This window comes from Macrosteles quadrilineatus, unplaced genomic scaffold (genome assembly GCF_028750875.1).
Source record: "Macrosteles quadrilineatus isolate MER2022 unplaced genomic scaffold, UCM_ALF_1.0 Scaffold_4__1_contigs__length_99947679, whole genome shotgun sequence".
NCBI lineage: Eukaryota > Metazoa > Arthropoda > Insecta > Hemiptera > Cicadellidae > Macrosteles > Macrosteles quadrilineatus.
The window spans coordinates 44,062,210-44,089,465 of record NW_026542597.1 but is presented as its reverse complement, the minus strand read 5'-3'; the positions used below and the strand labels follow the sequence as shown (position 1 = coordinate 44,089,465).

At 34.2% G+C, this 27,256-nt stretch overlaps 1 protein-coding gene across 1 annotated transcript; it reads right to left on the bottom strand.

Annotated features, from left to right (window-relative positions):
- Positions 1–905: 905 nt before the first annotated feature.
- Positions 906–25,309, bottom strand: LOC128993325 (isoleucine--tRNA ligase, mitochondrial). Its single transcript, XM_054417141.1, has 19 exons — positions 24,846–25,309; positions 23,340–23,462; positions 22,406–22,559; positions 22,082–22,233; positions 20,916–20,965; positions 20,520–20,815; positions 19,928–20,097; positions 17,898–17,987; positions 17,440–17,592; positions 14,087–14,244; positions 12,828–12,966; positions 11,784–11,944; positions 10,565–10,708; positions 9,541–9,748; positions 8,029–8,135; positions 6,758–6,900; positions 5,873–6,063; positions 4,456–4,566; positions 906–1,034 (listed from the first exon to the last, which is right to left on the bottom strand). The coding sequence occupies exons 1-19, from the start codon at positions 25,044–25,046 to the stop codon at positions 918–920; spliced, it is 2,868 nt and encodes a 955-aa protein (XP_054273116.1). The 5' UTR covers positions 25,047–25,309; the 3' UTR covers positions 906–917.
- Between the last annotated feature and the right edge of the window lie 1,947 nt (positions 25,310–27,256).

The window sequence follows — 27,256 nt, the reverse complement described above, 5'->3', positions numbered from 1 at the left end:
CAGAGTTTTACAAAAATGTGGCCGTGTAAAATATGTCTTATAATGTGGTTTATCATAGGCTACAAGTAATAAAAAAAAATCATAAAAAGTTAAAAACTTTTGAGACAACTTTATATTCCTCCTTTAAGACCAAAGGAGTAGGCTATTCAAAATTTTGCAAACCCATTATATATCTGCATTAAACCAACTAACTTATTTCAAACACTTTTTTTCATAATAAATTTCTCCATATAGGCCTACTATATCTATAAGTTTGTCTGTTCTGAATCATTATTTTTGTCATTGAGACAATTTAGTTAGTTTTCAGATTTTGTTTAAGTTATTGCTGACTTATTTCACGTGTCTATTCGTAATATAAGTACCTATCTAGGGTTGCAATATTCTTAGAATCAGTGTAAAAATGATTATGTCTAGACAACTTGACCAAGCGAAGTTAGGCCTAATTGTTTCTTAACTTGTTGATTTCACCTTGAAATTTTGGCTCAATTTCTTCATGTAATAATTAATTTAATTCACACAATATTTACTAAAAATGTGAAAGGGATTTTCAGATCATATGATTTCCAATTTCCAAAGCACAATTTTCAATAATCACTTAATTGAGCATGCATTAAACCTTTCAACCTTTGATCCTAGTGTCTAGAGTTATTATTCCATAAATTAACGTAGGACTATGCTATGCTAATTTTGAATAGTTAAAAAAATTCAATGTATCAAAATATAGTTGGATGTCATACAATTTATTTCCTACTAAACTTTATCTAAAGTTCAGGAAAAAATTAAAGCACAAAATCAAATGCTTTTGCCAATGAAATAATTTCCTCAAAATGTTTAATCTCTTAAGGTTTTCAAGGAAGGAAAACTAAGGGGTTTAGAATAATTTGAAACAAACCAGTATAGAATAATCTAGATTTTATTTACACAGAAGAGTTAAAAGCTGCAAACACCCTATCACATCGGGGACAGAGTTGATCAGCTGCAGGCGCCGTGTACTTCCGACATCTCTCACAATGATGTAGATCTATCAGGCTAACCTGAAACATATTTTTAGTTACACTCATGTATTTTGTGTTCCATAAAGTGTTTCAAAAATATATAGGTACTCTAAAAATATAAATGGATTAAATTAGTGATGATGACTTAACGAACAAAGGCCTAGGTATGAAAAATTGTTGGCAAATTATCATGCATTTTTTTGGAATCGCAAATTGAAGTTATGAGACGTTGTTAGAATGTATATCCACATACTCAAAATATAAGGTGTGCCAAAAATAATTCCTTTACCAAAAAGCTAATTAAGTATAAGTACATTGTTAAAGAACAAGTTAAATACAAAACTAGGAAATTTACACACTGATTGGGGGGTTTCACAATAGTAAGTTATTTGTACATAACTAGTGGACGAAATGGCACTTTGCTGCACATAAGAGAAATGCTGACGTACGAGCCGTAGGCGAGTGTGGAAAGTTTCTAGAGTGCAGCAAAAGCAGTTTGCACTCGTGTTACACATTATATTTTTCCTACAGTAAGTGTTGCTAACTTATTTTCAAGCGTACATGGATTACGTGCATGATAATAAAAGCATGCTGTTTTGTTTGGTTGGAATACTGGTGTGCGTCAAAGTAAAAACTTAAAACTGTGCGTTAAAGTAAAAACTGTGCGCCAAAGTAAGGCTTTCTGTACTATAATCTGTGCAAGGAAGCACACATTGTCGGGTGACAGTAAGAAAAAATATTTCCTTTAAAATGTCAGATTTATTTCCTTTTAGCGAATTTCCCTATAGGGAAGTAGCTATTACCGTAGGTGGCACGGTAAGACCTGGGCCCGGTACCGATTTACTTTTTATTTTGATGTCCCCAGAGGCCAAAAACACCATTCGTTCAAAATGTTATATATATATGGTTATTGTATTTGTAAATGTAAACATGACTATGACCTAAGTGTCGAAACATGTCTTTTATTAATTAAAAATGAATTTAAAAGGGTACTAATGTTTTTATAATGTTTTCAATTATTTATATAGTAGTAGCCCTAATCACAATCATACTTATTATATATATATATATTTACATCCGTGAACAGGATAACTTGAGTAATTTTTGTCCGATTTTGATGAAATTTGGTTTAAAGGCGGGATAAACTTGAATGAGTTCGCGAACCAGCATGATCGGACCATGGGAACGGGGTTTTACGGGGGGTTTTATAGGGTAAATGGTTTTATCTTATTTTTGACCCTCAAAACACAAAATTTCCCAATTTTTCTTTAGACCTTTTTAAAGAGCTAAAAAAACAAATAATTAAGTAAGTTATATAAAAGTGTTTTTGTACGGTTACTGGTAGAAAATTAAAAAAATGTGAATTTAAAATTGCTATGTTATTCTTATGGAGAATATTCTAAAATGTAGTTTGCTTGTTTATGGATATATTTTGATAAAATTTGGCAAATTTATTGATTTTATACTAAGCTATTATAATTATTTTACTTAAAACACACTTTATTAGTTTCCTAGTAGCAGCAAACCTAGGTACTCGTTTAACCTAATGTTGTTTAAATAGATTAATTGAAAATCATTTCAGGCAAATGGAAATTGGCTTAGATGGCAGGTTTACTGCGGCGGGGGTATTTAATTATTTATTTGCACAACCCCTCCCTCCCTTCTATTGTTTTGCCTTTATAGTGTTTTTTTTCTATTCTAACTTTTTTAAACATAAATTTATTGCTTACGTACAGTTCAGTAGTGGAATTTTCTATTGTGAAACAGTAGGCCTACTTTAAAACAAAATCACTACCGATCATGTCAGTCTATTCTGTGTCAAGTCAGTATACCATTGCCAGTCAGTTGCCGGCGACTGCTTAGAGTTGACCTATTCTGTTGTGACAGCTATAAAAATAGATTAGGACAACTACCGGTACCTCTTGCTTATTTATATATTTGTATTACTGTAGAATCCATAATTTTATGTAAACACAAGTTACATTTGAACAAATATTGATTTTTTACAATTTTAAACCAAACTGACTCGAAACTGGCGAGTTCAAAGATAAGCTCGAGTTTCAAGACGATCTACTCGAACACTTGCCAGTTTTGTGTTAATAGTATAACAAAAATCGGATCCAAGCCCAAGATCCGACTTTTTGTGGATCCGATCGGGCGTGTTCTAGCTCAGATCCGGTAGTCCGATATCCGGATCCTACCATCACTAGTTGACGTAAAACAGGGGAAACCCCAATTTTACCTCATAAAACCCCCTATAAAACTCTGTTCCCATAGTCCGATCATTTTGGTTAGCAAAGTCGTTTGAAAAAAACCTAAATTTATAAGTTTTTTTAGGCTAACAAATTTAATCAAAATTGGACATATATGTATTTGAATGGATGGAGTCTTTTGGCCTCTTGGGATATCAAAACAAAAAAAAAAAACAGTCTCGTGTGTAGGTCTTATTATTAGTTGTTTATACCCTACACACAGGAAATTTCCTAAACAGCAAAAAAAGGAAAAACAGTAGACCCGTTTGATCGTAAAATAATACAGTTTGTTTTAACCGACCTTGCTTTGAGAGCAGTTTGGTTTAACTGCCGCTTTCTAGGAATCTCTGCATTTCCGCTCCCACGCTGGGGGATGAGAACTGAACCATACGCTTATCTCCACGGATATTACTAAGAATAAGTTATTTTGTATTGATCACAAAAAATATAGCATAGCCTATTGTCAGTTTGTCATCATCGTTTGTAGCGCGAGCACATCTGATCTGATTTGTTATCTGTGTGGCAAATTTATAACATCATAATGTGCGTTATGATTTTCTGAACTGATTATCTTATCGCTGGAGTAAACAAACAACGCAACTTGTAGGGAGGGCAGGGAATGGGGGTTAACAACTCCAAGGTCAAGATAGCTTTGTGCCTCGAGCCTCCAGTGAAAGGCTATAAATAAACATCCTGTCTTGTAACAAAATGGTTGCTTGTATCTTTAATTTTGACAAAAGGTTCTGTACTGTATTATGATGGATTTGGAAAGCATCAATTAAAACATTACAGTACTAAAGTTATTAAAGTAGGAATTTTTATTGACTCTTGCCTAGTATTATAATATATTCCACTGAAAGTAGGCCTATTTGACTTAACTGTGTTTTGTGTTTATTTGTGACTTTACTATCAATATGAAAAAGGAGATAAGAGTACGGTAGTTTATTTTATAAATAATGCAAGTATGACTTCAAAATAATGATTTTATAAATCCAAATGAATAGCACTTCATTATGTTATGATTTTAGGGATTGCCCGTTTTAACCGACCTTTTGAGTTATCCGACCTAGGTCCATCCGGTCCCATTAGGGTCGGTTAAGAGGGGGTCTACTGTATGTATATTGGGGTTTAAAATTGTAATGCAATAAATATGTACTACACACACGTTTTCAATTACGGTATAGGCTAAAAGACCACAAAATACTTACCTCTACAGTACTTTTTTCAGCTGGCTCAGAATTGTGGCTTAAAGTCACTCTAGATACTTGTAGTATCTCTGACAGTTCAGAGTCGTAGCTATCTTCTGTGTCTTGGAGCTCCTATAAGCAAAAAACCAAAATACACATAGGGTACAAGTCATTTTAAATAATACGCTGTACCAGAATTAGGCCCCGTTCACACGGGCCGAGTTTGCAAGCTACACGCCAGCTTCTTTACACGCAGCTAGTAAAATAGCTCAGTGTGAACGAAATACTCGCTCAAAAGCTGCTTGTAAAAAAGCTCTGGAAAAAGTTGACGCTGCCACTACTTTACACGCCAACTCACCAGCTTTTGAGCGAGTAGGCGTGTAAAGTAGCCCAGTGTGAACACAGTTAAGCAACTGTTAAACCTCATACAGTTTTAATTCTGTAATAATCTGTAATTTGTAATACTTCTAATTGTGCTTGTGCGCATGTTATTCGAAGATGTCGGAGGATTTAGTTCAAGCCAGCTACTGAGCAAGTGGAAAAAGCATCGTGTGAACGACTACAAGCGCACTCACCGACGTCTTTCTACACGTCGGCGAGTTGGCAAGTGGACAAGCTCCGTGTGAACTAATACAAGCGCACTCGCCGGCTTCTTACACGCCGGTGAGTAGCGTGTAAACTCGCCCCGTGTGAACGAGGCTTTAAAAGATTTATTTAAAAAATAATAATGGTGGTTTGAGAATAATTTTATCAAATAAACTCTGAGGTTAACAAATGATCCAGCAGATTTGTTATTACTGATGAAAAAATACCATAAAACACAAAAATACCATAAAAGTATAAATCCCCCATTAAACATAAACATTCAAATACAAAGAAAATACATTTTATCAATCCTTAAAACATCAAATGGTCGACAGTTGGGGTGGAGGTTGATGGGAAATGTATATTATTTTACGTAATTAAATAAATACTGAGCTAAACCACTTACTATATCACAGTCATTTTCATGATTTAATTTAGTAACACATGGTAAACATTTAGATATAAAATAAGAATGGAGCCATAACCTTCCACTTGTGCCATAAGCGCAAGACTGGTGTTGGTTGTTTCAATTTGCATATATAATATTAATAAAGTGAATGATCCCTATCCCCTTAGTCCCCAATTCCTGAAAAGAATTAAAACATAATTTAGCAATAATTAATGACTACAACTTATCCGCTAGTTGGTCAGCGTTGGTCCCTCACAGACTTCCTGCCCATGACTGCCTATATCTCTTCTCCTCCCTACCCCACCCCTCATAGGGTATTAGACTGCAGCGGATTGAACCAGTTCATAGCGGATCAGCTGTGAAGCAAGCTTCACAAGAAAAACCAAATCTCATGTGCTCAAGTAACACGGAAACATCCTCATCTGTTTAAGTTATTTTATGTACCTTCAGAATCTCGTAGGTAGGAGAAGGGGCGACAATCTTAGCTGCCAGTTCCAAGCTGTTGCAGTTGAGAGGTGTAAGTCGTACAATCTCTTCCTTGATACTTAGGGCAGTTGAGATCACTGTAACTACTTCAGGACAATTCCAAGCTTGTTGTGTGCAAGGCCCCAGGGCGTGGAACAGCTGTTTTGTCACTAAAAACGTTACGTTACTCAGCCATATGTGTTTTTAAAAACATTTTTTGTTACAAAATTGAAAATACAGTTGGTTTTGTTCCTTAAATATTTTATGTTTTTGACATTGGTAAATCATACACAAATTCTATGAGATCATTAAAGTATGTGAATTAAATAAAGAGATTATCTATTTTTGACAATAGAGAAATGTCTATTTTCTATCATTATTTTTCAATCATAATTACACATCCAATGTCTTCTAATATTTATACTTTTATAATTGTGGCCCAGCAGTCAAAATTGCAATGATATCTACCAAGATTGCACAGTATTACCGATACCTCTAAGTGGTTTTGTTTACAATTAGGACTATTTTCTCTCTTTGGTCTTTACAATCCACAAAAGGAAATTTAGTCTAAAACACAATCATAAGACAAAATTATTAAATTTTTCGATTTGTAATGGCACTTTCACATTAGCATGCATATTTTAATGCAAGAAAGGCTGAAGTAGGAGTATTAAATGTATGAGATTATACAATTTGTATTGTTAACTAAAAACAGCTAGTGGTTTTGAGTTACCAGTTTCAACTATCAAAAAGCTTTTCTGAAGGAGGACCTTGTAATTGCCGTAACTGCTCAGAATGTGTTGCAATGAAGATTATTCAACTATCAAAGAATCTAAATTAATTCAAGCCGTAACTACACCGCACCTTTGACTGGAGTGTAGCTGTATACTTCTTCAGCTAGAACAGGCAGTATGGGCGCGACCAGTCGTGTGAGAGTGTTCAGTGTGTGGTAGCAAACCAGCTGAGCGGCTCTACGCCTCACTGAGTTCTCCTCATCACAGTACAACCTGCCGTAGCGCAACAAAAAACAATAAATATTTTCATTTAATAATTTCTTAACCTCTCATTTCTCTATTGTACGAGGAACAATTTAAAAGTAAGGGCCGTTTACATATAGCTCCTTAGTTCATGTGTATGCCACAAGGAGGCAGCTGCTGCTTACTGGTATCATTGGTGAACAGAGGCGTGTATTGTGTACACTTTCCTGTCTGTTTAGACCATTTTTTAAGTGATTGAATCTCCTGCCTCATACAAGATTAGGTCAGGGATACGCTTTTTGACCATGAGAAACATCCGATGCCGACATTCATCACTAGACAAAGACTGAAGGTTATGGCCCTAATACAATGCCCAAAAAAAAGAAAAAAAAAAGAAAGAAAGTTCAAAAAGAAAGTTAAGTGCGGAAATGGGGTAAAGTGTAAAAATTGCTGTGAAAATCTTTTTCCCTTTTATGGTCTATTGTGAAAAGTCTACTTACCAAAAACCTAATTTCTTCCAAAAATGGCCATATTCACAACCATTCTTAAACCCCCAGACCCATTTCTGCACTTTACCCTCAGTCATTGCATTAGGGCCATAAATTTCAGTCATCTGGTGATGAATATCTGCAGCCAATATGTTCTTTTGCATGTGCATATCGGCATTTATGTGTTGTTTTTTTTTGTGCGGTAAGGACTCCTTTTCCCATTCAGCCTGTTATCTGTTAAATCATAGACAAAAAGAATTAAATATAGACCGTCAGCTGTGCTGCGGTTACCATTGATTCTGGCGCACACTGCTGGGATCGCCACGGTAGTTACAGCGTACGCGCTACGTAAACTACAGCGATGTGCGCTGGAACTTATGGTAACCGCAGCACGGCTGACAGTCTATATTTCATTCTTTTTGTCTATGGTTAAATTCATTACCTAAATCTTAAAGGGAGCATGTTTAATTTATGGTATGGTCCATATGGCTAATGTATTGAATGATTACCCTGTGATTATAATTTTGTTAGTATTATTTTTTTTGTACAATACGAAGAGTTACAACTGAGCAAAACGTATCACTGTTCACATACCAACGGTCTTCATCAAAACAGATATACAGAAGATGATACATAACAAAATGTAACATGTAACATTTAAGTGACAAACCTGTCTTTTATTGAATGGCAATACAGCGAAGAGACTTCATTGGCGACAAAGTTCATGAGTGTTAGGCAAACTCTGTTGTATTGAAAGTTGTTGTAGTATTCCATTACCTGCAGGATAAATTGTCAATTAATTATTCGAAACAACAAAACTACAATTGTATATTTGATTCAGAAACAACCTAGAACTTCATGATGGAATGGCCTTTGGATCGTCTGAATGAACTAAAAGGTTTATATTACCTTGTTACTGCCCAAAACGATCCTTTGTAGTTTTTTCTAGGACTACTGTACTGCTATTTCGTGTTTTGGATGGAGCACATCATCAAGTCTGAAGAATGACAAGCCGTCATTCTTCAGACTTGATGATCTGCTCCATCCAAAGCACAAAACAGCTGTAGTCCTAGCTAACTAAAAAGGATCGTTTTGGACAGTAACAAAGTAATATAAACCACCATAGATAACATAGAACTGTTTTACTTTTAAACTTATGCATAGACCGTAATGCAAGTTTTCAGTTAAAACCAAAAGCTAATTTTCAATAAAATCGTTGAAAGGGAATTCAGAATTGGTGACGTTAAAAGGATACTTTAAAATATTTAATACATGACACTTAATTCCTTTATCTGGTTAATTGCGGACAGCAGATTCCTGCCATCGTGGATTGATCTGAGGTTGTTTTTGTTCTATCCTTAATTAGCATTGAGGACTGTGTTGCTGCCATCCCTAGTTGAATCTTTCAGTGATTCGAGCCTTCCGGTTTTATTATTTTATGATTATGTAAATTTGTAGTGTTTGAATCCTGAATGTAAATCTTCCTGGACCCAGTCAAAGTTTATATATATAAAAAAAACTAGTTTTTAAGCATTTAGAAAGATCTGAAGATAAAGCCTGACAACACCAAAAGTGGGAGCTAACAATAACACTTATTACATGGATTTTTTAGACTTTGACAATCTTAACTAACCCCTGTTTCATAATAAACTACAAAAATATTGTTAGTAAATCAGCTGATCGCCCAATGCAAATCTAATAGAAATTACAAGTTACAACTCGTAGTTTATTATAAAACAGGCCCCAGGTCAGTTTCTCTCGCCTTTTTACAGAGGACAAAATAAGATACTAACTTGAATTAGAGACCTGGCTCTGCAAGTGGTTGATGACAAACACCATAACCAATTACAAATAAGTGGTAAAAGTCCTCGACTCACAATCAAAAGTTTGCCTGTTTGATCCTGAGAAAAGAGGAAGCTTTTTGATGGTTCAAAACTGTGTCCTTTGTCATTGGTCTTTCAAAAAATGTTCCTTGCAAAAGAAACAGATGCCTCTAGTTAGTTACAAAGCTAGGCGAGTCATCTCACTTCATTCTACACTCACCCTGCATTCATTATCAAAGAATTGATTGTTCGATACACTCAAAAATGTGTTTCTGTAATGTATATCAAAGTCACTTTCTACAGATTTAAGGCTTTAATTATTTTAAAATTAAAATATTGTATCTAAGACTGTTGCTTACCTGTTTCTCCAAATTGTGAAGACAATGCAACAAGTAACTGTCCAGGAGGTTCAAAGACGGAGGCTTGCTGTGGGGTGGCAGTTTGTCCAGTGTTCCCAGTAGGAACTTGAAGATCATCCGCAGTCGTTGTACAGACGCCTTGCTGTCGGACAGCGTGGTCTCGGAGACTGGAACTGTGTGTTGTGTCGCATGAGCAGCCACCCACCACCTGCCATTATCATTTGTGTCATTTCATTGTGTTAAAAAACAAAATAACACGTAAAGTCATATACTCAACGTGATGCATAGACACAATTTAAATCAAGAAATGCTACGGACAAGCCTTTTATAAGGCTTGAGTAGATTAGTGTAAATACGCCCCCCTTGGTATTGAATAAATAAACTACTATATCATTAAACTATTTGTGAAGTGGCCATGTGTTTTTCAACACCTATAGTGTTGCAACTTCAATTTCTGTTGAAAAGTGTGTCCACTGCTATTTCGTTACATAAAGTAAAACTAAATTTACATAAAATATTATTTTTTTAACTTGATAGAAGATGTTTTTAGTTAACCTCAGCTCAACCACACAAGTTTTTTACCAAATACAGGCAATCATGTGTATCTGTAAAACTGGTTGTTTACTTTATGACTATTGGTAGAGATACTGACTATAGTACCGGTACTTCGCTTAAACTTGCTATTAAAAAGTATGTCAGTTTGACTCATTACACAGGCAGTAGTTACTCATTTTAACTTTAGAATATGGATTTTTGGTTTATCTACAACAGCACACTGTTTTTGTTTGTATGAATGCATAAATATACATAGATGTACATACTGGATGAATTAACCAATATTTCCAAAATAACCATACACTCAATTACTTTTAGAAGTATAATTTTATACATATTAGTTTTTTTTATGGATGGCAACATTTATTTTTGAAAACCATAGCCTATTTTGATTTGAAATCATCAGCCTCAGCATCAAGTGACAATGAACATGATAACGTCATCATAGTTAAAGTTAAGTCAACAGTACCTCAAAACATCCAAGCCATAAATAGGATGCTTTTTAGTATTCTTCCCTCCATAAACAATGTCTTGTGGGTTGACAACATTTCCTAGAGATTTGGACATCTTGTTGCCTTTCTCATCCACTGCAAATCCATGATAAAATATGGTCCTGAAAGATTTAAAGATTTCAGTTAGGTTCTCAAAGCAAAAAGAGGTGCTGAAGATATCAATAGGTGAAAGAGAGTAAAACTTATAGTGTTAATGTCAAGACTTATGAACCTCTTTATTAATTAGCTAGGTACATTTATCTATATATTAATAGGCGAGCATGCTTCTTTAAAACCTTTTTCCTCAGCTCGTGTGAATCGCAGGGAAAATCTACGCATGCTGTTAGAAAGATATTTGCCTGTAGATGTGCAAAATCCCTTTATAAACTAAAATAGGCTCAAAATCAATAGTTAAGCTTTTTTAAGCTGGTAAACTTTAACAAAGTTAACTCTGAAATACCCCCGCCGCAGCAAACCTGCCGACTAAGCGAATTTCCATTTGTCTTAATCGATTATCAATTAAATATATTTTAATAACATTAGGTTTAACCAGTACCTCGGTTTGCTGCTACAAGGAAACTAATAAAGTGTGTTTTTTTGTAAAATATTGATAGCTTAGTACAAAATAAATAAATTTGATCTAAATACAAAATATATCCATAAACAAGCAAACTACAACATTTGACAATATTCTCCATAAGAATAACATGGGAATTTTAAATTTACAATTTTTTTAATTTTCTCCGTTACTATTAACTGAACAAAAATACTTTTATATACTAAATTAATTGTTTTTTTAAGCTATTTAAAAAGGTCTAAAGAGAAATTGGGAAATTTTGTGTTTTGAGGGTCAAAAGTGAGAAAAACCAATTTTTACCCCATAAAACCCCCCGTAAAGCCCCGTTCCCATGGTCCGATCATGCTGGTTCGCGAACTCATTCAAGTTTATCCCGCTTAACACCTTTAAACCAAATTTCATCAAAATCGGACAAAAATTACTCAAGTTATCGCGTTCACGGATGTATATATATATAAGTCTATATATATATATATATAAATTTGAACGAACGGTGTTTTTGGCCTCTGGGAACATCAAAATGAAAAAGTAAATCGTTCCCGGGTCTAGGTCTTACCGTGCCACCTACGGTAATAGCTACTTCCCTATAGGGAAATTTGCTAAAATGAAAATAACCATACTTGTATGGAGGCGTCTTGCGGAGGGCGACAGAAGTGATGAGTGACGACTGGAACCATCCGTTAAACTGGTCCAGACCTTCCAAGTACAGATCAGCTGACTGACCACTTTCCAGTGCTGCTGACCACGACAGTCCACTGTCCAGCCATATGTCCAGAACATCCTACACACAATCTACAGCTGGCAATGACGAACAACTAATCATGAATACCTACAACAGTTAGCGACCCTATTGACAAATTATATTTCACTTCAAAGATACTGTAGTTAAAAATATTAAAAACGACAATAGCTCAAAATGTTGGTTAAAATGGGAAATCCCTAAAAACATATAAAAATTAAGTGTTATTCATTTGGAATTTTATAGGCTTAATCATTATTTTGAAGACGTACATGCATTATTTATAAAATATACACTTTTCTCCTTTTTCGTGTTGATAGAAAAGGCACAAATAAACACAAAAACACGGTTAAGTCAAATACTTTCAGTGGAATAAATTATAGTTGTAGGCAATAAAAATTACGTAATATTAATTAAATGATTTTCAAATCTATCGTAATACAGTACAGAACTTTTTGTCGAAATTAAAGGTAGAAGCAACCATTTAGCTACGTGGCACGGTGGTTATTTATAGCCTCTCACTGGAAGCTCAAGTCACAAAAACTATCTTGACCTAGGAGTCGATAACCCTCCTCCCTTGCTCACCCTACAATTTGCGTTTTTGTTTACTCTAGCGATAAAGTAATGCGAGATTATATTACAAAAATAGCAGTTGTTTTCAGAAACATAAATATTTTTGGGTAAAAACAAAATACCTTTGTTCTTAGTCACATCCTGTGGAGATAAGCGGTTCTCATCGCCGAGCGTGGGAGTGGAAATGCCGAGATTCCTAGAAAGTGACGGTTAAACCGAACTGCTCTCAAAGCAAGGTGGGTTAAAACAAACTGAAATATTTTACGATTGAGGGTGGATGGTCCAATTATCGATGAATGCGAGGTCAGTTAAGAGGGGGTCTACTGTAAGATAAAATTTAACTGTATTGTACCTGGCCCTTCTCCACATCACTGGGGGAAACATTGAGCTTGTCCAACAGCTGAGCTGGAGCTAGATTAGATACTGAACTGCTCCACCAGAAGTCATCTCCTTCGGACTCCAACAGATTGCAGTAGTGATCCACCAGCTCTCTGAATAACATACAGAACATTGTAACAACATCAAAATGTTAAATCACAAGATTTTAATCCAATATAATCTGTACCGTGTGAAAAAGGGAATAAAACTAATTGATTTGATGGTAAAATCAAGAGTACATATTATTTAAGTTACCTGATCTGAGGGATCTGAACGGAAATTTAATTCACTAAGAAACATCAAATGAATGCTAGGGATGGATTGTATACTTAGAGAAAATTTGCTGATAAAGATGGGTAAAAGTTAAAAATGTACAACTTATCTACGATTTCCAGTCCTTATTCTTAATTACCAGATGTTTAATTATTATTGTTAATAAATGGGACGTTAGCGTCGTCCTGTAATCCAGCTACTTGGAGGTCAAAAATTGTGGATATTCATAGGCATGCACTGTGGATGCTATACTTCCTGGTGTGGATTAACGTCTGCACTAGTGAGTACTAAGACAATCTGCAGTACCATCCTGATAATTAGACCAATTCACTATCACAAGGAAAAAATTGGGTTTGGATTCCACTATAAGATGTAGGTCCCTTAGTTGCCTTTGGCTGCATAGGCTATTAATCAGCAGCTGTGTCTAAGGAACATGCCGAACAAGACTACAAGATCGCACCACTCATCCTACAATCATCCTTAGATTAAAATACTTACACTCGTATGGTCGCCATTTCAGAATAAAGTATTAAAGTTTTTATTTCCATTCTGGATGTTTCTTTCATTAAAAGCAGTTCTAATATTTTTCAATCCATTATTTATTTTGTTATTACCTATAAATAGAGTCCACTTATTAATTAAAACAAATTTTTTCTGTAGCTTCAAGCAACCAACAGTATTTTAGCAATTACCTTATTTTCATTCTCTTCGTCTCGGATTGGGCCTGATAATGTTAATGACTGGTGGGACTAATCAAAATTAAAAGTTAACATTTACTAGTACAGTATTGCTGTTTTGTAACTAATTAGTAATTACAGTATGAGAGTAAACACATTGATTATTGTTGGAAGAAGTTTATATTATCCATACAATAGCCCATAATTAGGCTACACTATTCAAAAAGTCATTTTTATTTTCACACAACCAAATTAACAACACTTGGTCCCTATGAGAACTCACTGTGTGATGAGAGGTTGACCGTCGGATGTGTACAGGACAGGTATCGGCACACCCCAGGTCCTCTGGCGTGAGATGCACCAGAACGGACGGTTCTGTACGTACCCTGTCAGCGACGCCAGGCCTTTCTCTGGCATTACCCTCACTGTCTGAAGACACTCCTGCAATCAGATGTTCTGTTGTTAAAAATCCGAGCTATACGTCTTCATTTAAGTACACCAGAGGTAGTGTATAGCACCTTCTAATCAGCACCTTCTAATCCGAAGTACAGTAAACCTTCAATAGTTCGACACTGCTTGAAGTTCGAAACGGGCTGAGGCTACCTGTCTTAACATTAGCGATCGATATTTTGTTTTGACAAGTACGCCAGACAATGACCGGGTCCAGTTCTTACCAGTTATCAGAGTGAAAAAAGATCACAAAATATTTTTTCAAGTGGACATTTAATGGTTACTAATGTGATGTAAGTTGACTTGAACATTAATTTGTCATGTATTGTTGACCTGAGACTAATGAACAGTGAAATTGTTGAGCTTTTTAGTATTTAATAAATTTGGGTGATTTCTATATAAAACTTGTATTTTTACTTTCCTGTATATTAAACTCCATTTACTCCCTATAGTTTGACATTTCAATAGTTTGACACCCCTTAAGTCCACAGTGTCAAACTATTGAGGTAATAGCTACTGTAATTGGGACTAGACCATGTTCATATTGCCAGATTGTTTGGATTTCCTTAAATGCAGTGAAATTGCTTAACAATTTTAAACAATTTCTTTTGACAGTAGTAAATTACCATATCAATTTCTCCTGTGATTACCACAACACTATGATTGTCTCTCGCAATCACAAAAACTATGTGATCGTCTCCTGTGATCACGACAACACCGTGATAGTCTTCTGATAGTCTTCTTCTTACGACATGGGGATTTTAAAAGGGATCCAATGAAACACCGTTAATGAATGGGCGCTCGACCATAGGCTTTTGACTATTATTCCAAATTGTCCACTGATGAACCAAATTTATTTACAATTTAAAATTCCTTCCCAAACTCACGTACAATTCCTAGTTGGCTCGACAATTGGTTAGTATTACAGTACGAATAGCTTTGTCTTTAATTTGAAAGCAGTAAAATTGACTTCCCTACTGATGTTTTGGATTAGCATCTCTGGTGGTTTATTTAGGAGCTGCCTCCTAAGCTACTCAGGGAGTCTATAAATTGAAATTTGTACAACACTTTACCATCTCAGATTTGAACCCATCCTTAAAGGGTTCATTTGACAGAATAAGTAGATTAGTATTCGGTTCTAAACAATCTTAGTGTAGATGATAAAGAAATTATTTTTCATTAATTTTTTTATGATAAATATGATGATTTATAGGTTATGAGATATCAATTATTAATCATTAAAATGGGGACGCCCCCTAGGTGTGTATTTTAACCCAAATATGAGTGAAGGATGAGTGTAGCTTTGCTACTGACTAAGATCAGCTTTTTCATTAGGCTACGTTTACATCGGAGGCACGCTTGGGCAAGTAAAATGGTGGCGCACGCTTGGCCAAGCTTGCCCTTTGAAACAAAATTGTAGCAGATTACTGGAAACCAGTGGCGACTTGAGCAGTGGTGGTTACAGTGCTCGCCACTAGCAAGCGCACACTGGGACAAGCTTGCGCTTCTCAAATCACGAAACAAAAATATTTGTTTCTACAAGCAAGCGTGCCTCAGTTTGTTGTGTTTCATAGACACAGTAGCAGCGGTTGTGTCTGTTGGTAAAGTGTTTATAGTTGTTCAGCATGGATACGGAGGTGTTGATTGATGCTGTTCGTGCAAGAAGACCAATTATATAGGATAAATTAGTTTCAGGCTACAACCAGGGGTTCCCATCGCCTAATTAATGATTGTAATTCATGCATTTTCCACCAGATTTTAGTGATTAATTTGATTTTTTGAACAGTGGAAAATAACACAGTAATAATTTGTTTTTATTCATAACATAATGTAATAAATGTAATAACACACACCCTCGTTTTAATCATAAAGAAAAATAATTTCAATTACTTTATGACTTGTAATGCGATTATCTGTCAAAATTAAATTGTTTTCTCCTAAACTTAATTGCCTTCATTAAGATTTTGTTAATTAACAATTAAGATTGTTGGTATTATGTGTACTAAAATAGACCCTACCAATAAGGTAAATAATTCATTAACAATAATGGTAGCACAAGTGTAAATATATTTGATTAAATTATGCAAGTCGTAGGCTTATTTGAATTGTTAGCAATAACTACTACAGTAATACTGCACATATAATGCCCTTTCAATTACCTTAACGTAACCATCAGCTTTTCTTCGGGAGAGATACACTTCCTGAAGTTGGAATGCTTTTCAATATTTGGTGTTATTCTCTCTAAAATGTAGTAAAATGTTTCTGGCGTCATTCTAAAATATTCATAAAACTTATCTGGCTATTGCAGAAGATCAGCAAAAATCCGGGCATACTCCCTTCCTTCTTCTCGATCCATAAAAAAATCATTTACCCATTCCCCCCTTACTCGTTCAGAGTCTAATAATAATAAAAACTTTACAACTCCATTCTCTAGCACAATATCCTCATCGTCTGACATGTCAATTTTGACTGTACTGTCCTGCTGAGGCTAGTGGCACTTGCGCTTGGTTGCTCGTAATATAACCACAACTTGGGGCACGGCACGCTTGCGCAAGCGTGCGCTACCATTTTACTTGCCCAGGCGTGCTTCCAATGTAAACGCAGCCTTAGACAGGATCACTTATTTAAAGCCAAATGACCAGGAACAGCTGGGTCCAGGTTTTAAACCATCAAAAAGCAACGGACTTTTCTCAGTACAACACTAAATTTGTGACAGTCAACACATTTTTGAAACACCCTTGAAAATTCGTTTTTGAAGATAGGCCTACTATATATCATTTACAATTTTAAATAAATCCATGAACCTTACATCTTGTTGAAATAATAAGTTCATCAAATAAAAAGTAGTTATAAAGGAAATAATTACTGTATTAAATAAACAATACCAGACCTATAGGCATGGTAATCAGTAAAAAGGTTATCTTATTAGGCCTAGGCTATATTAAACAACTTCTGCAAAAATTATGACAGCTAGCCTGACCATACCACTGGAACGAATTACAGTGGGTTGTACCAAAAGAAAGGTTATCGGCCCTTAAAGTGCAGGTTTTATTTGTACGGTTTTATTGAATCAGCGATGTGTTATTGCTAAAACCAATAATAAATACTTTCTAAAAAAAAGGAAAATGGTTTAAATAGCATAGCCAAGAAGATAAAATTGAAACAAAAAGTGATGTTGACACTCACAACAGCCTGCTGCTTGACTTGTGCAGTGTCCAGGAACCACTGTTTGCTGGCTCGCAGAATGACTGGGAGGTTAGTCCTCCAATCGTACGGGTACGAGTGTTTGAAACTTTCCTTGTGAACCAGCACATCCCGCTCTTTACAGAGATTCAACACCTAAAAGCACAAGTCATTAGAAGCTGTTTAGGAAACACTGTAACAATGGTTAGATTAGAATAATAGACCATGAATTCTGAGATTTTGCGTATTTTGATCCGGCATTGTACGACCAACTCCTAAACAACTTTTTTTATTTTGAGGTTTACCCTTGCCAGTGGCATTTTTTGAGTAGTCTGATGCACCTGAGTGCGTAAAAGCATTTTCTCTCCCTAAAAAAGTGGCATTTTAAAATTAGGGAATGGTTTAAAGCTTGGTCTCGTTTCTAACATCAAAACTAACTTGAAACCTGCCAACGATATTACCTTTGCTGTTCCATGAGTAAGTACTTCTTTTCCTTTAAGTTCATCTCCTGCTTCAGCTGTATAGCTACCATTTTCATCCACCAAACAAGTCTGAAAAAATACCAAGAGAATCCTAAATTAGATCTCAAGTTCAATTTCAGCAGAGTATTTATAAAGTATTTTTGTCCTTATTGATTATTCCAGTCTTTATTAAGGATTGTGAATCATGTAATATTCACAATATCTAAAAGATCACTTCAAACAACTGACACTATTACTATGATTTAAATTATTTGAATTCTGTAATATTTGGGATGTAAGCAGTTTCTGAAGACAGCTGTAAGAAAACGTAAGTAATAAACGGTATCAGCAATCTGACACATACTTTCTCCCATTAGCTTGTCAACAACCTTTATCATGGAAAAGCGATGAGAATAACTATGGTATTTAATAGGTAAAATCTCAAAAGATTCATTAACTTTTGAACAGTAATTTTAACAGGAATGAAGTGATGCACTATTTTGTTTAGAATTATAAGGACCATAACAGAAGGATTTCAATCAGAATAGTTTTTTTCCGTTTTCTGTTTCCAGAAAAATCCATTTTTCCGTTCTTTTTAAATGGGTTTTTATGGGAAAATAACATAAGTTACAATAACTTTTGAGCCATAATTTTTACAGAAATGGGGGGTTGCAATATGTTGTTTATGGAATTATAAGTATTGCCACATACTAGTTTCAATCTAAACCGGTTTCTTTCGAAAATACGATTTTCTCTAATTTTATGGGGGTTTTTTATGGGAAAATAACATAATTTACAATAACTTTTGAACCGTAATTTTTACAGACATGGGAGTTCTACCATTTGCTTCAGAATTTTAAGGGCTACAACATATTAAATTTTCATCAAAATCGTTCAGGCCATTTTTGAGAAAATCAGATTTTTCCGTTATTTTAAATGGGTTTTTATGTAAAAATTGACATTCAAAATCAAAATTTCAAAAAAATTAAAAAAAACACCTGGAGATACTATGGATTAGTACCTGCATACCAAATTTAATCAAAATCGGACTACAGGTGTGGTCTGTAGCTCTGTACACATCCAGACACAGACATTCCTTCGAAAACTACTTTTTTGGGTCCAGGGGGACCCAAAACGGATATATCCACTCAAAACTCAAACTCGAAAATTTTGACGAAAACAATACTTTCTCCATAGGCCTATACTATGGTATAGAGGAGAAAGTAAAAATTAGAGGTTGCTTAAAACTTAGTGGGTATAAAACAAACATTGATACAAATGTTTAAATATAGGTTAGGTTAGCAATTAAAACCACAAGCAATAAAATGTCTTTGAAATAACTGCACAGATAACATTTTGAAGTGGTTAAGAAATATTTAAATACTTTTTACTAAATGTACAAATTAAACAGGGAAAATTGATGCTCGCATGAAGGATTGATTTTGTGGTGGATAGGTTTAACTGCTAGCAGCCTTAACTTTTTGACAAAAATACCTTTGATGTGATCTCAAGGGAAAGACTGTACTGCTCAAGAAGGAGCTAGTAGCTCCAAACATTCTATGTGTTTTTTCCACATTTTCATCTATTTTGGTCAATAAGGTAAGCTAGCTGTTAAACCTACACACAAAAAATCCTTAAAACCCCTGAACTAAAGCTATCTTTACAAAAAAATGTAATAACCAGTAAAGTTATGAGATATTACCACTTCTGTAAAGCATTTGGTGCAGTTAAGCTATATGCTAAAAGCAAATAAATGAATATAGGCCTACTCAATCTCTTTCCTGTACATTTTAAAATAAAAAAATTAACTAAACTTTACAAACAAATATCTCTAACATCACGGCATTATTTGAAAAAGTTCCTAATTTTTTTTTAAATCTCAAAACACCACTCTATAAACAGAGAAAGACATCCACTGTGCACCACTAAAAAAATATCACTAAACATTAAACAATGCTACTCAGAGTTGAAAACAAAATTGACTGTACAACAACTGTTACCGTCTAATATCTACTGTAACAACGACTTACGATGGACAAGTTGTACTTGACAGCTAATTTAAAGTCGTCAGGTCCGTGAGCAGGGGCTGTATGTACCAGTCCTGTCCCTTTGCTTGCTGTTACATGCTCGGAGGCCAGGAAAGGTAATGTCTTGCCATCGTACACAGGGTGATCATACTGTAATGTCGGCAACACATTTCCTGCAAACAAAAATACAATGAATGGATAAGATTTCAAATCACACACTGTATGTAGTGTGTATAAAATAAATTTAATTACAAAAATAAAGAGATTCGGCAACTTTAGAGAACTGTTACAACACAACTATAGTAAAAAGCTTAAAAATTCATACATTTTTAAAAGGTAAATTTTGAAGACTTTACACTTGTTAGGAAAATTTAAAATTAAGTAACATGTCCATGGACAGTAAAACATTGTCTACTACAGCAAGGTTTTCTCCACTCAGAAGTTGCACAAAGATGATTTAATCACATTCAAGGAACCTGAATTCTAGCTGCTCCGCCAGCTTCATTTCCTGGAAAATATATTGCTATATGCAGCTTTACGAAGATACAACAAAAAAAGTCATCAATCAAATCGAAAAACCATTAAAAGTACTCACCATCAACTTTATTAGTGATAGAAACTTTTTTTCCAATGGTTGACGCCAGTTCGTCAACGAGCACCTTCGCTACTAGGTAATGTCCCTGTAGACCTTCTATGGTCACCAGACTGTACTCGAGGGTGGGACTGTACGCTACGGCCTGATTGGCTGGTAGTGACCAGGGAGTTGTTGTCCACAACAATGCATACACCTCACCCCACGTAGCCGGAGCGTTTGTCACGCGAACACGCACGTGCGTTGATGTGCTTACGTGGTCCTCTTTATACTCAAGCTCTGACTCTGCTAAAGCTGTCCTGAGAATCAAATATGAGCAGTCAAATGGTAAATAACATTTTTCAGTGTATTGATTGACATTTGAATAATAATATGTTATGTTATTATCTAAATACTTACTTTGAGGAAGGAGACCAATAAACTGGTTTGAAATCTCTAAATATTATCCCCTAGAACAAAAAAAGGTAAAATAAATGTACTATACACACTTTTGTAATACATTTTGATTTTGTCTTTCATCATAATATAAGTGCTGAAAAACATATACAGTAGAACTCCAACTATCCAAACTCCATCTATCCGAAACACTTTAGAAAAACATAAAACCACAGTAATAAGAATTGTTGTTTACGAAGGCGAAAGCTTTGATCACAGCAAATTCCAAAAACTCTCAGTACTTTTTTCATAACTGTCACAAAAGTGTCCTCATTGTTTTTCACAATTGCAGCAAAATCTTACACACCTTCCGCGGTCTTGCAGAAATCATCATCTTCTCCAAAAGACATGGAAACATCATAATCGTCTTCTGTAATCGTGGCAAAAAGTAAAATATATCCAATGAACATCATCATCATCTCCCGCGGTCACAGAAGCAACATAATCTTTTCCGCGATCGGGGAAAAATCTCGCACATCTTCCAATGTCTTAGAAATCATTATCGTAACCTGCGGTAACGGTCATATTTTTCTGCAAGTGCTGCAAAATCTGAAGATCTTCCTCGGTCTTGTGGACATCATCTTCGTTTCTCCTTCGGTTAAGGAAAATAATCACCCTCCGAGGTCTTGGCAAAAGTTTGAATTTTTTGAACTCGAAAACTTTGTACACATGTTCTACAATTGGAATAGTAAAAGCTCAGCATGCCTCGGTTTATTTTCTGTGTAATACCTCAAATTTCTGTAAATAAACCAAATTATCCGAATTGTTGACTATCCTAATGCGTTCTGGTACCAATTAATTAGGATATTTGGAGTTCTACTGTAGTGTGAGTTTAATGAGTTGGTGGGTTAGTACCATCCGCAGAAGCTATTATCTAGGTATGATAATACAGATTGCATTCAGTAATTGCATTGGCAACATTACTCAACTTTTCATCAGACCACTTACAATTTTTCAACTCTGTCGTATACAGTAATGGAGTCACTGTATTTCAATTTAGAAATCAAACAATTAAGCATAAAATATAAATATTTTCTTTAACCATAGGTATTAAACAAGTTAGGAGACTAGGAACAATTAAAGGAAACAGAATTAAAAATTTAAGACTACCGTAGAGAAAAACCAGTTACCTGATTATATAATTTCAAAAACTGCTGAAGCTCATTTTTGACGTATGATTTGTCAAAGGTGTAATAACATTCCTTTTCCCAATCAGCCATAACACCCCATGACTTGAAAACTGCTTTTTGATCTCTTATTGCTTCTTTGGCAAACTTGCGGGCTGAAAAGGAATAAAATAATTTATTTTTATTACTGAAAGGACCAGTTATGGATAAAAAACCAGAATGAGTAGGCTCACAAAGTCATAAAAGCTGAACATAAGTTCAAATTGGATCAAAAATATTGTTCAGAATCAATAAATTAATGTTGAATGTAGAAAAAAATGAACAAACCTTTACTCCGAATTGTAAGAGGAGAGAGATTTGCAACATTTTCACCCGCCATTGCCTTGAGTTCTATTGGTAGTCCATGACAATCCCAACCTGGCTTGTAGTGGATCCGGTGGCCTTGAAGGAGTTTATTTCTTATGGTGATGTCTTTTAATATCTGTGTAAAGCAATAATGTTTTGTTAAACATTTTCTAGGTTCTGCACTTTCTTTTGGATCAGCCTGGTTTAAAAGATTCAAATGGTTCCTAAAATTGTCATAGATTTTTTATCAGATTTTTCTCTGAACATATTATGTATGCATGGTACATCATGAGCGTGTGAGTTCATTAAATATACTTATAGCTACATATTGGCACATTTATTGTTTATTCGTTACACTTCTTTTTAACGCTTTTAGAATTAAGTTTAGCTGCCAAAACACTCTTGCTATTAATAAGTGCCTGCCACAAACCGCCTTAGAACTAGTTTTCATAATTCTTTGTACTTAGAAAACAAAACAAAAGAAAAAGAGAAAAATCTGTAAACTTTGTCATTTTTCTAAATCTATTGGTCCTCGCCGACAAGTTTTGTAAACTTGGCGAGGCCATGCTTGTAATATCCTAAATAAATAGCCTATATTTGAATTTGAATTTGGCCACACTATGCTGTGGAATTCATCTTGTATGCTTGTGAAACTAATGAAGATTGAAAAATTGCAAGGAAGGTTGCAATCTGATAGAACACATAAGGCCCTAAATTGAAAACTGAAAAAAAACATTCTAGGCCTAGCTGTATTTTTGAACAAATTTTAAAATTAAAATAAAAACGTAGGCAGTAAATGCTGAACCAAACAAAAAAATTTACTTATCGATAACTTAAGTAAGTTACTATATCTAAGGTGTTAGTTTTGTTTCAACTTAACTTAGAGAGCCTCAATTTTATAAAAGCTACAACAAACCTTATTGATAGCATGACCCATGTGTGCCAACCCATTTGCATATGGTGGACCGTCGTGAAGGACATATTCTGTTCCTTTGACATTCTCTCGCTGCCAGTTGTATAACTCGTTAAAACCACATTCCTGCAAGCATCAGACAGTTTTTTGTCAATGAAATGCTCTACATTTAAATTGAGTCACTAAAAGAAGCCACCACACTAAATAGGCCTACCCCCGCCGAAACAAACCTGCAGACTAAGCAAATTTCCATTTGCCTACATGGATTTTCACTAAAATCATAGATAAAAGGAGTATAGACATATATAAGGACATATAAAGGAGTATAGAGTATGTCTACTTCTTTTAATCTATGCTAAAATATCTCCTTAAAAATGCCATATCTCATCACTATTTAAATAACATTAAGTTAGTTTAATGAGTACTTAGGTTTGCTGCTACAGGGAATGTAATATCATTATTTTATTGTTAAATGTTAAGGGACTTTTCAGAAGAGGGCCGTGGTTTAGGCCTATGTTAAACTTAGGTGATTTTTGAGCTTTGGGATTATTTATGTGCCCAGCCCTACAAGGTCTGTGCATGAGATCCATTGGCCTATTGACTGGGGATCAAAGGGAAGAATAGGTTACCATAGTAAAAAGGATCTCATGGTTCACTAAGAAGCTGGGATTTGACGGAGAATGAGGGTGCACAATAAGTTGTCCCAGCTGCGATGCAATCCCATGGTCTACATATAAGCCTGGCCCTCTGTTGAAAAAAGTCAAACGTTTTAAAGATTTTTTGGATTTGAATACAGTTCTGGAGAGCACCAACAACATTTATTCGGATGAATAACGATAAATATCGGTTTGATATAAATAAGTCGTATTAAATTTAATCATTAAGGTTATAAACAATAAAAACAATAACAAAATCTATAATTTTTAAGTTTTTTATTTTTTTATTCTTAGTTTTTTCTTTTGTTTGATTAATTTTCATGAAATATAATTTGTTTTTGGTTAAATATTGATAAGTTAGATAACTTAATTTATTAAATATGAATAAAAACATTAACAAATCACAAGTGGATTGACTTAGATGTTTAAATTGAGGAAAAAATTAACAATATTTTGCAATCAATTTATTAAATTGGATAAATAGGCCTATTGATATAATATCGCTATTCATAAATTAAAATATGGTTGGTTCTCTGTGGAAATCTACCCTTTGATTTCTGTAATTAATGGATTAAGTTAAAGTAGATAAACTTACTGGTATGTCAATTTGATAGCAATCAAAATCTGAAGAATTACAGGGTCAATTACATAGGCTACATAGGCCTAGGTCTAGTTAAAAATTGATAGTGCATCATAGTTAGCTTATATGATTTAATCTTTAATCTTTTTAAACCTCTAGCTAGAGTCGCCTACACATACTAAATTGATTATGACTACAAAACAATTTTGTTCTATAAACAAAAAAGTTACGTACGGTATGTCTTAACTTGTAACGACTAAACTTAATACTCACATTCATAATTTTTTCATCTTGGTGCGTTCTTTTATTCCCCTTTAACCACAGGGGGAAATCTGTTTTAGGTAAAATAATTGAGCTGTTTATTTTAGTTTTCTCTTGTCCTGCAACTTTCTCAGCAGACTTGTGTTTTAACGATTTCAAACAGGTGCATCGAAGCAATTTGGAAACAGATAATAACTTTGAATAGGAATACATCGTGTTATCTTATTCAATTTCAATGGAATATAGAAATTACCAACATACACTCCCAGCCTAATGTATGGAGACTAAGCTATAACATAATAACATGCAAGTTAATATTTTACAAAATGCTAACTTTTAAAAGCGATATTGTGAGAGTTAACACATTGAAGATATATTGGCAATGGGTCTTAAATATTTATTCTTTATATATTAATACTCTATCTTTTAGTTAATTCCATAATTATTAAAACTCCGGCAACATTATTCTTATTATAACCTAAGTAACTATAAATAATAAGACCCTTTTTACCGAAGTTGACCTAACCTAAAACACAAATAAAAACAAAAAGACGAAATTGAAATTGTAAACAAAGCAAAACTGTCACATGGAGTAAATAGAGTTGACTAGAAACAACATTTATTGAAACTAAACTTAATCCTAAACTTAGTCCGTATGACAGTTTTGATTAAATACCTAATTATTAATGTTTATACATAAATCAATCTTTGAACACAAATTGTTTGGTATAGTATTTTGATTGTTTTTCAAATATTCAAAGAAAAAACATTGAAATGACTTTAAGGTGGCGTGTTTATAGTGTTGTCTAAAATATTAGTTTATGTGAAGTTGTAGTATTTTTTGATTTTTTAATCCATGGTAAAAGTAAGCTAACTTAATCAGCAAAAGTTTGGAGTATGGCCAGAAAAGCAGAGGATTCGTTTATAGTGAGTTGAATTTATAGTTAATGGTAAAATAAAAAATGTACAGACAAAACAAACTTCAAATAAAAACTGAATCCATAATGATTAAAATGAAATCTATTAAAGATAGTGACTCAGAGGTTGAAACATGTGGGAAGAAAGCAAAAGCGGAATAACAGTGGGACCAAGTGGCTAGTGTCACCGACAATAGACCATCATAATTGAGGAGGTAGCTGCAATAAGGGCCTATGGATCCATAGGCCCTTTTTGCGGAGAACGTTTCTTTCAATTCTACACATGTTTGTTGGTATACCTGCAAAGTTTCATATTTGAATCTGAAGTATTTTTTTTTTGTACAGCTGTTATAAGAAAGTTGTGTATAGGCCCTTCTTGCATAGATCGAGGTTAATGACACTGAATGTTATGTATATGGTGTCCCACGAAGGGGTTTAAACGTTTGATTTTATATTACGCGCCCATTCATGCACCGAACTTTTTGAAACTTTACACAGTTTACAAGGTAGGTTTTAAAAATATTCTCGAAAAATTTCAACTCCCTAACCTTAGTAGAAACAAAATGGCGGCATATTGAAAAAGTTACTTTAAAACATTAAAAAAGGTATTTTTGGTTTTATAAAATATTTTTATTGTTACTTTCCAGGGCAATATGACTTTAAAACAAGAAAAAATTAGAACATAGCCAAATGGAAAACTAAAAATTAATCAAATAACTAATAAATAATAATAATAAATAAATAACTAATAATAAATCATGAAAGTAGTTTTTATAGAAAGCACATTGGTAAATTTGTCAATAAGCCGCCATTTTGTTTCTACTAAGGTTAGGGAGTTGAAATTTTTCCAGAATATTTTTAGAACCTACTTTGTAAACTGTGTAAAGTTTAAAAAGGTTCGGTGCATGAATGGGCACGTAATATAAAATCAAACGTTTAAACCCCTTCGTGGGACACCCGGTATGTTATGAATGTTATTATGTTTGTTTTGTTCAGTTTTGGAGTGTGTTAGTGACCCAACAATAGGAATATTCAGTTTATTTTATTCTTTAACATCATGCTAACTACTAAATCTACTATTTTGGACACTTTTAAGAAGAAGGGTGCTAAGAAGAAAAGTGAAAATAAGGGAGAATGGGCTCGAAATACTAGAAAACGTCAGAGGTTATTAAATTAAATTAAATTGTAGAGACATTGAAAGATAAAAGTATTAGATATCCAACTAGCCTATGACTCACTTTTTTATTGTAAAATAAAAGTGTTACATTTTCAACTATGACTCATATTTTACTGTGCAGCCTACCTTTTTTTCTCTTACAGGTTACACTATGATTTTATTATTTTTAATTACTGAGCCGGTAAGATGTCATTTTAAATTTAAATTTTTCTTATCAAACTGTTAGAAATTGCCTAAGAAAACACATGTTTTATGCTTTAACAGATCATATAAATATTGGTCAATGCAAAAAGGGCATGTAAAAACTTAATCTATGCAAAAAGGGCCCA